The sequence below is a fragment of the Myxine glutinosa genome, chromosome 4 (genome assembly GCF_964187855.1).
Source record: "Myxine glutinosa chromosome 4, kmMyxGlut1.1, whole genome shotgun sequence".
Classification (NCBI taxonomy): Eukaryota; Metazoa; Chordata; class Myxini; order Myxiniformes; family Myxinidae; genus Myxine; species Myxine glutinosa.
Genome location: NC_136264.1, coordinates 56,176,592 through 56,193,133, shown reverse-complemented (window position 1 = coordinate 56,193,133; position 16,542 = coordinate 56,176,592). Strand labels below are relative to the sequence as shown.

The window sequence follows — 16,542 nt, the reverse complement described above, 5'->3', positions numbered from 1 at the left end:
TAACAACCCGTGTCCTTATAAAAGGTCTTTGTCCGAGGTCACCGAGTTTGATCGGTGCAGCCGTTTGTGCGGCACCCGGGAAAACAACATCGTCAGAATGAGAACATCGTCACAATGAACGTTATGCAAACGCGAATGTTAGCAACGGTACCCGCCCTACGGGCGGGGCTTCAATTGGGAAGCCCAAATTAAAAGGTAAAATATCAGAAATTGAAGGTTTTTTTTATTTTAAACGATTCATATAAACATCCGTTAAATCATATCACACGCAAATCATCAAAATCTAAACAGTATCTTAATATAATTCACCAAATGTCCCACAGTGATCGATACACTATGATCGTGATGGTCGTGGTCGTGAATCGTGATCGATAATTGTGTTCACAATCGCTATGTCGTATGTACTCCCGATACGTGTTTCCTTCAGTTGGAATGGGTTAGAATTCTCTCAAGCAGGGATTCAACCCATGTCCTGATCGTTGCAGGTGCAGCTGTGCAGCGATCGGTGCAGCCATTTGTGCGCGCACCCAGAAAAACAACATCGTCACAATGAGAACAATGAACGTTATGTGAACGTGAATGTTAAGCGTGAGTCCAAACGTGAGAATGCTGGAGACAAAGCTGAAATTGGGAAAACTAAATAGCCAATTTACTCCTGGAGATCCCAGGATTACCCACCCAAAATATCTTTGCGATCGGTTCAGCAGTTTTTACGGTACCTTCGAACAGACCGACCGACAGACAGACAGACAGACGGACGGACGGACGGAGATTTGGTGAATTATAGTAAGATTAAGCCTCGCCTCTCGGATAGGGGAGGCTTATTGCTGTTGTAGGGTTTGTTTCTACAATTTTCTACAAAAACCCCAATTTTTAGTGCTACCTCAGGGTTTCTTGGACCCCTAGGCGAGGAGTATTAAACCACCATTTAGATTTTGGGTTTTTTTCTTTCTTCTTTTTCTGCTAATGTATGAGATTTATCTCAGAGCTGGCTGAGACTTTCGGGATGAAATTTAGCATCGATAATGGGTATTTAAATTATACGGCATTGACATTTTGGACATTGACTTAATTTTAATAGTGGACATGTTAAGTGCTAAAAATAGGGTGCTGACCAAGTCATGATGAAAAGGTCCCTTTGGCATAAAAGTTCCTTAGTGCCCTAGGAACAAAATTGTCCAAAGACACAAGTTGTATCTTAAAATCCAAGATGGCCGCTGTCAGCTATCTTGGAAAACATGGCCAACCCATAGCCCAGGAAGCCCTTGTCATATAAACTATTATGATGTTTCCCAGCGAATTTGAGGTCACCCGACCCAATTTCTTGGCATCACTTCTGCATTTCAGATGCATTAAAAGGTCAAATTGGGGAAAAATTCAAATTCTAACAATATTTCTTGGTTTCATACCATTATTTATTGGTTTTCACATACAGAACACAATGTTTGGTCAGGTAATTTTAGGTAAGAAGATTGTTCCTCATGGTATATCTAAATAGTACAATAGTACAATACTCGACCAATAACTAGCCGAATCAAATATACAATCACACATTGTAGTAAGTGTAAGCATTCACATTCAGCACACACACACATGTGCACATTAAGCTAAGTCCTCTATCTAACTATCTAACTCAGCTAATTCCTCATCTGTACCTCACACATCGTTCCAGTGTTGGAGCATGAACGTTTACAGCTACAGAGAAACATGCATGGCTGCCCCTGCACGCAGCACTTACAAGGAGCCCTACAGTCCGTCTTACACTGGCAAATGGCAAGCTGTGGCAAGTTTCGTGAAATGGTGGGAGTTGTGGTAGATCTCTGGATAGATCATCATCGAAAACAAGAGACCAGCATCGGTTCATTTTTACTGCCTTGATGTCAGGAATGATGCGCTCAATATCCTCTCTAAGGCATGTTGTATTACATTTGATGTCAGGAAAATCGAGAGCAGCAAGGTGCTTGTCATAGAGGGTCGTCTAGTGAGCCTTTGCTAGCGACTTCCCTGAACCACGGTTATCTTCAATGAAGTCAAGTAACTCATTGAGACCATGTGCTCGCATCACCTGAGTGTTATGACTCAGTCATGTCGCGTCCAACCTTCTCCACTTTCCTGTACAGCTGAGTCAGGCACGCGGGATGATAAACAGCATCAATAGCGATCAAGTCACTAGCAAAAAGTTTACACAACAGACGTTTGTCACCTAACACTTGAGCACAATCCTTGACTTTCTTATCCAAGCCAAGAGTAGCAGCCTTCCTCAGCTCTTTCTTGTTGCGCACTTCGTCACAAAAGAGACATGGAGTGTCGACTGGTTCGCTGAAACATGTAGAGGGTGAGGGTGAGGCCTGTGTAATGGACCTGGCACCACTGTTCATGCGGCGAGTTTTCACTGGGCTAACTGACTTGGCTTTGATGCTTATTGCTCGCTCTCTCCACTTTTTGATTGTCGACAACATTCCTGCAAGATTTGTGCCACACTACTTGATGAAACATCATCAGCTGCACTATATTCTGAGTACTACTACCACCACCACCACCATCACCGCCAATGTTATCTACGACGACAAAGTCAGGCAGTTCACCAAATTCCTTAAGTTCCTGGATATTGTCCACAACTTCTTTGTAAGTGGCTGAAAGTCTTTGAGAGTTGGTTCTCAATTTCACAGATGGATGATGAGGGATCCATAGTTGGTTTATTTATTTCGTCTGATTGACATATGTAACATAAGCTCCAGTCACGAGTGTCCATGTTTTACAGTTGCCAGTATTCATTTTGGATTGGTCACTTTGAATCTGAAACATAGAAACGTATTGTTGCGGTCCGCGGATTAGGATGTTATTTTTACCGAGCGGAGGTATAACCGCGGCCGAACAGTTGTTCCCCGACTAAACCCGATTTACCCAAACGTTGGCCGTATCGCGCCACCGCTATTCAATCGGGAAAAGACTAAGACGACACGGATGTGAAGAAAAGGAAGACGAAGGCAAAGAAAGGTTTGAAATACGATTACTATTTATTACTATTTACAGGCTCAAAGTAACCAAGGAGAAGGAAAGATAATAAAATAATATACAGAAGCTTTTAGAGACACAGGGAAAATACTAGCTTATACAGACTTAATTATCTACCCAGGACAGAACAAACAAAGACGACTCACATGGGGAATGATGATAGGAATTGGCTGGAAGGAGGTGTGTGGCTGGAGGGGGAGGACGGCACGGAGCTAGCTGGAGCTTGATCCCGCACGGGACGTCGGGCTGGACCTCTACGGCCGCTGATGCCACCGAGCCTGTCGTGTGTGCGGGATCACGGGTCGGAGCTGCTTGGTGGAGCCGACGCGCTGGTGGGGGGTCTGGCGTGACGGGTTCTCTCCTCTCTCTTTCTTGGTCCAACCACTCTTTCTCCACCGACAACTCAACGCAACCACTCAACGCAACCACTGACCACCCCTGACGACCAACTCAGCTCTTGTCATGGACCTCTCTACGTGCTCTGTTCTGAGCCTTTCAGCTCCCCTCTTGGACTCATCTCTTTGGGGGACACCCCGCGGCGGGTTATATAGGCCCCGCCCCTCAACCTTTGCAAACCTCCCCCAAACGCTCTTCCTCCGCCCTCTCAAACCAAACCCCTCGTGCTCGGTTGGTTGTTCGGGGCTGGCTCACTCCTCCCCTCTATGACGAGGTGGAGACACGCCCTTCTTTCCCAACCCTGCCTTGTGGCCAATGGTGGTTGAAGAAAACCGCCCAAAATGCAGTTGGCCATTGAAATGAAATGAAAGGGGATCTACCCTTATTTCACTTGGTACAATGGAGTATTTAAATTAATGGGAGACACAGCCTTACCCTAAGACACATAATAAGATATAAGCTACTGAACAAGGGTTTTATCGAGTCCTGCAATGTGGTGTTTCATGGAATAACTACCGAGACGCCCTTTGACCTTTACACTACGGAGGTATTTACAAGGATCATGACATTTACAAAGGGTGATCTTTACAACAATTTACACTACAACAACAACAACAAAAAAAACATTCTCATATCCACAACACTGCACCCTCCTCCTCTTAGGCACGTCCCGGGCCTACAACTTAAATTTAGTGTGACACGTAGGTGTAGTTCCCTCTACTTTTAACCTGACCCTGAGTGCGACAGTTTTAAAACATAAATAAATGTGTCCCGCTGCTCCATTGCACCCTGCCTAACAGACTTACGCCCACAGTTAACCGAATTGCGGAATGGTCTTCAAACTATACACTGACGGTGGGGAGCATTATTTACAATTGACGCTACTTTTATTTACAAAACTAACCCAGGACCTGTAATTGTTCTTTCTGGGGGGGGGAGACAGTCTGCTCTGCATCGACGCACCATTAAAGCACCCTAACGCAGCAATACACCCTCAAGCACCAATCGGTGCACAGTCATCATTGTTCATCACTGTTCATGAATAATCAAAATAAACCAACAACCCCTAACCCTGCAGGTGATCTCTTGCTCTTCGACTCCCTCTGCTGGCTATTATTATTTCTTCCAGTTGTTGTCTTTTTTTCCTTTGCTGGCGGCCTATTTGAACTGAAAATGAAATGCACCCAACGTGTCCTTTTTTTATTTATTTTATTTATGGCCCACAGGGCCGACTAGTGTGGTTCGCCTGTGGGGCATCGGTGCCCTGTGGCCAAGGTCCGCCAGCAAGATTTCGGGCCCTCATGGCCGGTTCCAGCAGAGGGGCCATGCCCCAACCCATGGGGTCCATAAGTGGTGCTCGGCCACAGACATGTGGTCCATCATGTGGTGCATCGATGCAGACAGCTGGTTCTGGGAGTTCCAGGCGCACAATTGCGGACTCACGCACGCTCCCCTCGGCGCCCAATGGCGCACAGGTCATGTGGGAGACAAAAGGGGGAAGACAAATGAGCGAGGGGTAAGGTCACAAGGGTACACATCAAACAAGGCAATGCAAGGCGAAATGCGTACGGAGGGCGAAGTGAGAAAGCTCGTCCCTACCGTACGTCACCCCCCCTGTCACCTACACTACCCTTGCCCTTACCCCATATGTACAAAAATCTACACATTTACAAATTCGTCACTACTGTCACGTCTTCCCCATATTTCCCTTACACCAAATTCATCTCCACAATCCCTCTAGCCAAAATTTGCCATCACCCAATTCATCACCAATCCTCATAAGGAGGGAGAGATGGAACACAAAGCACAATGTCTCACCCACGTCATGATGTGTCTCACAATCCAAAACATTTGCACATAAAAAATAATCAAACATGGCATGGTGTGGAGGTACCTGTCACCTCAGGTGAGTGGATGTAGATGGTGCGAGGAGACTTCAATCCTAACTATCCTCTAAATGACATTAACACGCGTTACACTACCCGGGGTCTTTCCCTGCCAATCCATTGGCCACTTACACTATGGGTTCTAAAAACCAATTCCCATTGACCAAACTGTGGTGCTGCTCAATTTGGGGTCTCACTCCCCCGATTCATGTCCTGGTGCCCTTGCACAATTTCTGGGCTGTGACGTGTAGCTCTCCCAGCAGGTCTACCCACCTGCACACCTCCACCACTGTAGTTGCCACCCGAGCTTACCTAGCTCCTCACCCTAACCTATCTATTTGGGGAAGGCCCCTCCTGGCTCTGTCACCTCTTGGTGCCCTCTGGCACTGGGCTACCCGGGTCCGTCCTCAGGATCCTCGGGCCCCATCCACAACAACTCTACCGGCTCCCAGAGCCCACCTGCGGCCTCACCTGGCCGACATCCTCATAGTGGTGGAGTGCCCAAACCAACTACACACACTAACAGGCTACACGCCCACGCCCAGCCATTTCCACAACACTAATGCACCCATCCAAACATCATTCTTCCACCCGCACCACAGATGCCAATATCCAACCACAATTTACCTATACCCTCTACCTAACACTTACACTACCTGCCCCGGGTATTCGTGATGGGGGTCTATCCTTCCCCCATTCACACCTTCGCACCATCCACTCCACTCCATTGTTTCCATCATACTCACTCCACGACCATCCATTCCAATACTCCATATACTCCACACTCCAGGTAATCCATACAATCATTCTCCATTCACCTGTAGTTGCACACCTGTGCAATCACACCTGGTGCCACCTGCACCCTCCTCCTCTTCCTGGACCATTTGGTCAACACGACTCATCTCACTATCACTCACTCAAACACTGTTCCATACACCTGTCCAGTTGCACACCTGTGCAATCACACCTGTTCCTTACACACTTTTCACAATACACTTCCAATCCTCAAACACACGGCATCATCTCATCTAACTACTCCCCTCTGGAACTTGCGCTTCCCAGTCGTCCCTTTAAACTATTGCGCTCCCACGTCATTATCATCCACTCTAATCTACCTGCGTCCCCACTACAGGTGTCATTGTCACTAACTAACCTTAACGTTACCTAATGTCAATCTCTAGATCCCTACACACGATATATCCTAACCCACCCGGGCTAGTTTTCACTGCCATCAACCCCATAAATCTAGAGCTCCTTTGCCCCCCTCTGTGAGGGATGGTGGATTGGCCATCCCCTCACATGGGGCATCTCTTACTATTAATTTTGCTCGTCCAATTTCCACAAATCAAAAATTTTCCAATTACTGCCAAGTCTACTCACTTTTCTAAATTTCGTATCAAATCACTATTACTATTACCATCATCACAGTCCGCTATATCCTAGCCTCGGTGCGTCATGACATCATTAAACTCGGCTTCGCAAAGCCGAGCAATGAATTTGGGTGGTTTGGTCGCCTGCAGGTTGAATCCGTCCGGCTTTCGGTTCAAGGGAGGTGGTTTGGTCGGGCCGAGATTCCACGCACCATCTCGGCGTGGTTCCTTGCGGTCCCGGGCCCGATGGCTCAATCTCCCCCGGTCGGAACCCTGTCCCCACGAGGGGGCACCGTTCCGCTTCCTCCCACTCGCCCTTGAACCGTACTGGTCGCCTCGCCCGCCAAGGCCCGGACTCGACCGTGCGGGGCGGGGCCAAGCCCGAATCGGCAACGACGCTTCGAAGAGAAACGACGCAGCTTCGATCTGCGCCAGGCCTCGCATCCAACAAAGCACACCGCGCCCTGAGTGCTCGCATCGGCTATCCGTCGCCCTAACCGCTAACCCGGTTACCGTCGATGCTTCACCTGCATGCTCACACGCATACGCTACCCCTTTCACACTCCCAAAACCCGGCGTTCCAACGCCGTCCGAACATTCCACCAACGCTCTCCCTGTTACACACCACACCTCTTGCACACACTCTTGCGCACACTCGCCGTTCGCACACCTCGGTCCACACCTCTCCTCCGTTACGTCCTCCGTAACACTCACCATGGGCGTGCACTCTTGCATTCACCCACTAACGCGCTCAGATGGGCTCTCCCACACTCGCGCTACCACCAACTCAGGTGTGCTTCCTCGCACACGTTCCACCACCACCTTACTCTCCGTGTCACACTCCGTACACCCCGACGTGCATTCTCGCTCGCACTCGGTTTCACACTCGCGCTCCGATGTGCCCTCTCGCACCTGCGCCATCACCAACTCACTATTCGTGTCACACTCCGTACACCCCGACGTGCATTCTCGCTCGCACTCGGTTTCACACTCGCGCTTCGTAACACGCTCACCCTTTGACGCACACTTTTTTCTCACACGCATTTCATTTTTACTCACACGGGGCCCTTCACCAACGCCCGGATGCCTCCTCGATCCCAAGCGCGTGAAAATTCTTTTGTCGCCAAACATCCTCTTACAAAATCTCCCCGCACAATACACAGCACGTCTCACCTTAGGGGTTCTTCTTCCTCCCTGCACCAAAACCTGCAAACTCTTTATTTGGTTAGTGAGCACGTCATTATGAGTTGAGCACCGACCTTGTACATATTCCATCACCTCCTCCTGCCGCGAGTGGTTTTCTAAGTCCCCGGTCTCTTCAATTTCAATGCCCACTTCCACTTTTTCTTTACTCACCTCGACGACCGCTGGCTTTAATAAAATTCCCTCTACCTCATCGGTCGCCGGCTTTTCCAAACCCCGTGTCGCGATTTCTACCCCCGTCATTGTACCCGCGCTTTTCTCCGCTTCGTTCAACCAGTGCTTCTCGACCCGCGTTACCTCCTCGTGCACCCCTGGGACCCTCTCGCCCACCATGCGATCCATGGTCTCCCCACATTTTTGCATGCGGTCACCCATTCTGTTGGTTATTGCTTCAATTTTATTACTCAATTTCTCCTCGTTTATTCTCAGCATCTCGGTGAATTGCGCCATGAAGGCTTGCATTTGGACCACCGTTGGTAGTACAAGGGGTGCGGCCGCAGCTGCCCCAACCTCGTGCGCGAGAGCGCCATTTTGTGCGCCTGATACCCCCTCAACCACATTGCCATTGTTGCCCTCTTCCACATACATTTCCCCGAGGTCCTGGGTCGATTCTACCCCGTCTATCTCTCCCACCGACATCCTGTCGCCTTGACCAGCCATGGCGCGATTTCAAAATTCGGGTTTTGCTTTACAACACAAATTTTCAGCAGCTCGTAATTTTGAGCACGTTAAGCGCGCTTCGGGTCCGTATCTCACTCCCCGACACCAATTTGTTGCGGTCCGCGGATTAGGATGTTATTTTTACCGAGCGGAGGTATAACCGCGGCCGAACAGTTGTTCCCCGACTAAACCCGATTTACCCAAACGTTGGCCGTATCGCGCCACCGCTATTCAATCGGGAAAAGACTAAGACGACACGGATGTGAAGAAAAGGAAGACGAAGGCAAAGAAAGGTTTGAAATACGATTACTATTTATTACTATTTACAGGCTCAAAGTAACCAAGGAGAAGGAAAGATAATAAAATAATATACAGAAGCTTTTAGAGACACAGGGAAAATACTAGCTTATACAGACTTAATTATCTACCCAGGACAGAACAAACAAAGACGACTCACACGGGGAATGATGATAGGAATTGGCTGGAAGGAGGTGTGTGGCTGGAGGGGGAGGACGGCCCGGAGCTGGCTGGAGCTTGGATCCCGCACGGGACGTCGGGCTGGACCTCGACGGCCGCTGATGCCACCGAGCCTGTCGTGTGTGCGGGATCACGGGTCGGAGCTGCTTGGTGGAGCCGACGCGCTGGTGGGGGGTCTGGCGTGACGGGTTCTCTCCTCTCTCTTTCTTGGTCCAACCACTCTTTCTCCACCGACAACTCAACGCAACCACTCAACGCAACCACTGACCACCCCTGACGACCAACTCAGCTCTTGTCATGGACCTCTCTACGTGCTCTGTTCTGAGCCTTTCAGCTCCCCTCTTGGACTCATCTCTTTGGGGGACACCCCGCGGCGGGTTATATAGGCCCCGCCCCTCAACCTTTGCGAACCTCCCCCAAACGCTCTTCCTCCGCCCTCTCAAACCAAACCCCTCGTGCTCGGTTGGTTGTTCGGGGCTGGCTCACTCCTCCCCTCTATGACGAGGTGGAGACACGCCCTTCTTTCCCAACCCTGCCTCGTGGCCAATGGTGGTTGAAGAAAACCGCCCAAAATGCAGTTGGCCATTGAAATGAAATGAAAGGGGATCTACTCTTATTTCACTTGGTGCAATGGAGTATTTAAATTAATGGGAGACACAGCCTTACCCTAAGACACATAATAAGATATAAGCTACTGAACAAGGGTTTTATCGGGTCCTGCAATGTGGTGTTTCATGGAATAACTACCGAGACGCCCTTTGACCTTTACACTACGGAGGTATTTACAAGGATCATGACATTTACAAAGGGTGATCTTTACAACAATTTACACTACAACAAAAAAAAAAAACCATTCTCATATCCACAACAGTATGTAATGGGTCATTTGCAGCAAAAATCAGCATGAGAAACTCTAATATGAATGAGACAGTCTCATTTCCTTTCTCATAAATAAAATGTTATCAAAATACCCCTAAAGCCTGTTGTCATTAATTTTATTAAAATGTCGAATTTATGTTTCATTTTCCTGACTTTACCTTTAATTGCATCCATAATGCAAAAGTGATGCCACAAATGAGTTAGGTGACCTCAAATTAGCTGAGAAACATGTATCATAATAGTTTATATGACAAATGCTTCCTGTGCTATGGGTTGGCCATGTTTTCCAAGATGGCCGATGGCAGCCATCTTGGATTTTAAGATACAACTTGTGTCTTTGGATAATTTTGTTCCTGTGGCCCTAAGGAACCTCCATGCCAAAGGGGACCTTTGCATCATGAATTGGTCAAAAAGCACTTGGCATGCCCTCTATAATGTCATGACCTAATTATAGACAATTTAACAGTTTTCACCAAAACTCAACTAAGGCTGATCACAAATCGGAGCAAAATTGCCCTCACTAGATAGCTTAGAATATGGTGCATTTACGCTTGATTTACATCATATCCTTCTGGGTTAAAGGTCAAGGTCAAATGACGGTCTGATCAAAATAATGTCATTTTTGTCACTGCTCAATTTTGCCAATGCGGAATCTCAGACATCTGGCTTTCCGAGATGTTCTTGCATCATAATAGTGTATCTGCACGGAAGTTGTGCACCTGATATTTGATTCATGCTTGACCTATTTTTTCGGACTGTGACCTAATTAACAAAAAACACATTTTTGATTTATAACTTGAATAATGTTCCTCCGATTTTCATGATGTTTTTTTAATTGATTGTAGCTGGTGACACATTTATCTAGTTATTATTATGCTTTCTTCTTTACAACATTGAAAATGCAGTTTTACCTCAAAATGAAATGTTTAGTGATGAGAAACAAATTCGTATTTCTTGAGCTTCACTGAGCAGTTCTGGGACTTAAAACTGCCTTTCTCTGTTTTCGTTCATGCAGACATTGTACGTAGACGCGAAGATGTGCCTGTGTGACTGTCCTGGTCTCGTCATGCCTTCCTTTCTCTCCAACAAGGCAGAGATGGTCTGCAGTGGGATCCTTCCAATAGACCAGATGCGTGACCATTTGCCACCTGTTTCACTCATATCCTTCTTTGCCATGGCCTGAGCTCGCTCAAGAAAACCGGTGCACTGGGAAACAATGAATGGCATATTGCTTTTATATTTGTCTTACAACTTTGATAATCATTATTTTGTGCACTCTGGTGTATGGCAGCACTTTTCACAAAATTTTTGGTAAAGATTTAAACTTTAGCTTCAATTAATTTGCAGTGTCAGACATAGTGATAAGTGAGTGTGATGGGCTTTGAGTTGAAACTCAGTCAGTCTCATGCTCTAACTTTTTAATAACCTTCGTTTAATCAATTTTTAAATAATGAGGCCTTTATATAAGACTGTTTCCATAACAGCACGCTATGCTTGCCAGCGAATTCCCCATCATGTACTGGAGTCCACCTATGGTATCTTCCTGCCAGCTCCTCATGAGGGGGAGGATCCCAACAGACCTCCTACATCCGAAGAACTACTTTGTGCTTATGGCTGTATGTACTGTTTTCTTTCATGTTTCATAGCCATTTTTGGTGTTGGAGTAAGATTTCGAATAATAATATAATATATGGTCACTTACAAGGAACTTGGAAGTAGGAGAAGCCATTAGGCCCATCAGAGGTTGTGCTAGTATTCCCAACTTATGCTAGTATTTCTTGTGCTGGTATTGTTTGTCTGTGCTCAATCCTTTTTAAATGCTGAATGTCAAGCAAGGAAGCAGCATGTCCCATTTTTAACATACTAGGGCATGCCCGTACTATATCTATATCTAAAATTATATCCCCCCCTCTATTTACATGAAATGGTTTGGTCCATGAAATGTTTTGGTTCATTCGCAACGCCAAAGCGAACGGCGAACGCTTTACATGAAATGGTTTGGTGCATGAAATGTTTTGGTCCATTCGCAACGCCAAAGCGAACGGCGAACGGCTTGCGAGTACAGTGACAATCCCCCCCCCTCTATTTACATGAAATGGTTTGGTCCAAAGCGAACGGCTTGCGAGTGGTGACAATCCCCCCCCTCTATTTACATGCAATGGTTCGGTCCAAAGCGAACGGCTTCCGGAGTTTGGTAAAGAAATCGCCATCGCGTACACAAACGCGCAGGAAAGCGAATGAATCGCAAATTCGTTTTTATTAGTTGTAAAACATAGTTTAACGCCAACATAGTTTGCAAACGTGAAATAAATGAATACGCTCTCAAATGTGCCATCCGAGGCAGAGTGTGCCCGCCACGTTCGGCACACGCGATCGTTCGCTGCTCTCTGATTGGTTGAATCGTTTTTTGGACATAGCTCGGTAAGTAATTGTCCGATTAATATGAAACCTTGAAAAGGCACATCCTCGGGTCCCCAGCAATATACCTGGCAAGTTAAAAGTATATCGGACCCGTGGTTGTCGAGAAACAGCGGTCACAGACAGACAAACGTACAAACGTACAGAGATTACTGGAATTATAGATAGATTTGGTGTGACTTGGCCGGGGTTCAAACGGCCGACCTCCGAGACTCAGAGCGGGTGCTTTAACCATTAAGCCACCGAGTATGTTTCAGTCTGATGTTGGCCTTGTCACAAAAACGTTTTCACACTCCAACAAAAGTTGGCCCTATATGTTTTAGATGTTTCCACCATCGAGATGACGTGCTATACATTGATAGGTATGTCACATGATGTCGTTGGTCTGGTATAAAATTTTCTTTTTAATTTATTTATAGTGCTCATTGCTTTTTGAGGAGCTTGTACTTATAACATGGATGCGAAGCATGCTATATCAGATTATAAATTTCAGGAAATGGGAATTCAACCAATACTTTCCAGATTTATACATCAAATTCAGAGCAATTTGTCTGTTCAAAGTATTCAAAACATTTATTAGGTAAGTGAATTAATTGACTTCATTGAGGGTTGGGATGGGGGGGATAGGTGAGTGTAGGCATATTTAATTCCAATATTGTAGTGGTGTTAAGCCTGGCGTTGGCTTAGCGGTTAGGGTGCCGGCTTGGGATCCTAGGATCCTGGGTTTGAATCCCGGTCGATCGCTGAATTAACGCCAGGGGGGTTGACTCAGCCTGTCATCCTTCCGAGGTCGACAAATTGAGTACCAGCTTGCTGGGATGAATGATCACGGTGTGTACCCCGGTTTAGAATAGGTACACCGCATCCCTGCGCATCGCAAGAGGCGGCCAAGGGTTGGCGTCAGGAAGGGCATCTGGCCATAAAAACATTGCCTCAAAACAGGGAACCTTGATTGTCATTGGGCCCGCAAGGCTAACCCCCGCTGTAGCGGGGAAAATGGCCTTAAAACGATCATTCATTCATTCATTGTAGTGGTGTTGTATTTTTATTTTCTGGTTTAATGTTTCTCCCTTCACCACCCCTCCTCCTCCCTTCTCCTCCTCTTTTACAGATATGAGAGGATACATGACAACACATGGCCAGCCTGACCAACCACGCTCTGCTCGGTATATTCTGAAGGATTATGTCAACGTGAGTCTATGATCATGAAGGGGACTGTGATTGTGATTGAAGTGTAAACCAACACCGGATGTTTAATCGTGTCCCTGAACCATGATCTGCAAATGATGTCATTAGTTTGAGGCACACTGCTGCAGCTGGAATCCAACATGGAATTAATACTTGCAGAAAAGGTCCAACAGAGAATAATCATAAAAGTTATGAAAATCAGTGTTCATAGTACACAGGGTGTTTCAAAAAAGTGGACTATTTGAGCAGCTTGATATTCTGTCGTTTCTAATGCTGTGTATACTCTTCTCCCTTGCAGGTCAAGATGATGGTGGTAGGCCATTTCTAGCAAATAGTCAGTAGGACCCTTAGTCAACTATGGTGTTCTCAGTGGAACAAAAAGTGAACATCGTGACTTTATGGTTTGAGACAAAATCCTATGTGCAGGTGCGCCGACAATACTATCAGGATTACAATGTTCACACCCGTAATGGACCTTCCGATGGAAGCATTCAGCAGTTTGTGGAGCACTTCCAAGAACATGGAAGTGTGAAAAATCAAAATAAAGGCAACAGTGGCCACCTACCATGTGTTACCAAGGACCAAGGGAAGATTGCTCTTGTGAGAGATTCTGCTATAAAAAATCCTAAGAAATCCCACCGTCGGCATTCCCGAGAACTGGCGATCTCAGCCTCATCTGTGTGGTGCATTCTCAATTCTGAACTCAAGCTTTACCCCTCCATCATATCTGTAAAGCATAAACTAACTCTGAATGACATGGCAAGACGAGTACCAATGTGTGATTAGTTCAGTGACAAAATGGGAAGGCACCCAAATTGGATCAACTCCTTGTGGTTCAGTGATGGAGCACACTTCCATTTAAATGGGGCTATCAACAATCACAACATCATCTGGGGGTGTTGAGCCACCTGAGGAGGTGTCTGAGATGTCTCTCAAGGGCCCCAAGTCCACTTGATCTGTGCATTGAATGCAAGATGGGGTATAATGGTACGTAAGACGGTGACAGTCAATGACGAGCAGTACCACAAGGTGTTACGCAAATTCCATGCTGATCTTGCTCAACTATGGTCACCAAACCAACTCAGACTTGCATGGTTCATGTAGGACGGTGCCCCACCGCACACTGCAGGTAAAACCATCGGCTTGCTCCACTGGCTGTTTGAAAATGGTGTCATCAGCCTGGGCACAGCGCATGAGTGGGCGCCCACAGCCCGAATTTGAATCCATTAGATTTTTCATTTTGAGGTGCTGCCAATGGTCAAGTTTACGCCAACAAACCTCGAACACCGGCTTTGCTGAAGCAGGAGGTCGAGGTCTACCCTCAGGCTACCACTCCAGCCAGCCACTTGCAAATGACTTGTGGATAATTTTGGAATTGAGATCAAAGCCTGTTTGAACAGAGGCGGAGCACACCTTCAAAATGTCAATTACAAGCAGCATGAGTGATTTTGAAAATTGCATGATGTATGCTTTCCATCAATGTATCACTGACCTTGCTACCTTTTGGAATTTTTCTACAATAAAATGTCAAATAGTCTACTTTTTTTTGAAACACCCTGCATATACCTTCCAGGATGACTGGATAATTAGTTGCAAGCACTCCTTGCAATTTATGCACTCGGCCATTACTTTGGAAAATGCATCCACTGCTCACGATAAAATAAGAAGCTTTCATTTTTTATTTTCTCTCTACTGCTTGTTCTACACTAAATTGAATCGACTTAAAAGTCACATTTTGTAACAATTTTTTGCAATACAATCTGAGAACGTTCATTTTTTTTTAAATATAGGCAGTAAAACTTAAACCGATTTGATACAACCATTATGCGAAAGTCTATCTCATGATCATTGTGTTCCTCACTTTATATACTGTTCATATGTATTTCTTATTCCATTGTATTTTGCTACAATATAATGTTTAATACGTAATAGGAATTGTATCGGATGTTCGGCTGTTGTGTACAGTATACAGGAGGGCTGGAAGGATAGCTTTAGAGGTACGCACCTCTGAAATGTCTAGCCTGGGTTTGAATCTGGACCGAGCTATACACAAAGAATTAAGTTAAGCACCCCTACACAACGAATTAAGGTAAGCACCCCCTAATATATATTCTTTGTGTATATGTATACATTGGCATATATTCTAAGGTATGTGAGATCAAATAATGATTGGTATGACATTAGCAATTATCCATTGATGAAATTGAGTGATCAAAGTGAAAAAAAGTGATTGGTTGAGTCAGTGATCCGATCACGTGGGTCCTACACACGTTATTGACGCAAAGATCGCTAGAGGTCTTCTCAGAACAATGACTGTACGTTAGAAAACATAAACGTCATCCACACTGTCCGTGATGGACCTATAGCTCCATACTTAAATTGAGGTGAAAATATGCCTAAAATTCCCAAAAAATTTCACCTTAAATTATTCAGAATAAAATATTGAAAACGGCATGATTGTTATGTTTTTATGTGACCATAATATCACTTCTCCAGAAAATATAGCAATATCATGGGTATATTACACTGTTTTGACGACAACAAACTTGTAATGTGCGAGGTTGTAAAAAAACGGGGGGGGTGCTTAACTTAATTCTTTGTGTATATAAACCGCAGGGCAAAGCTTCAATATGTGTGCTGTTCATCGGTTGGATGTTTATCTGGAGGACCCGTCTGCAAGCACTGTGGTCGTTGGATGTTTATCTGGAGGACCCGTCTGCAAGCACTGTGGTCAACAACAACACACAACAACCTGCATTTTAAAAGGCCATTTTCCCTGCTAGAGCGGGGGTTAGCCTTGCGGTCCCCATGACAATCTTCTCCATTTTGCCCTATTTTCTGCATCTCTCCTTGTTAACCCCCTTGCCCGCATTTCTTCTTCCACCATCTTTAGCCAAGTCTTTCTCGGTCTTCCCCGTCTTCTACTTCCTTCTACATTCATTTCCATCACTCTTCTCAACCAGTCACTTTCATCCTTCCTCAACACATGACCAAACCATCTCAACCTGTTCCTCTTCACAGCATCAATCACAGGCTCTATTCCCATCATC

At 45.9% G+C, this 16,542-nt stretch overlaps 1 protein-coding gene across 1 annotated transcript in view; it reads left to right on the top strand.

Annotated features, from left to right (window-relative positions):
- The window catches only part of LSG1 (large 60S subunit nuclear export GTPase 1), a 74,176-nt gene that overhangs the window by 49,706 nt on the left and 7,928 nt on the right, over positions 1-16,542 (top strand). Inside the window, exons 10-12 of the mRNA XM_078775725.1 lie at positions 10,902-11,047; positions 11,381-11,502; positions 13,416-13,495. Coding sequence (XP_078631851.1) covers positions 10,902-11,047; positions 11,381-11,502; positions 13,416-13,495 — 348 coding nt within the window. The remainder of the gene's footprint in view (positions 1-10,901; positions 11,048-11,380; positions 11,503-13,415; positions 13,496-16,542) is intronic.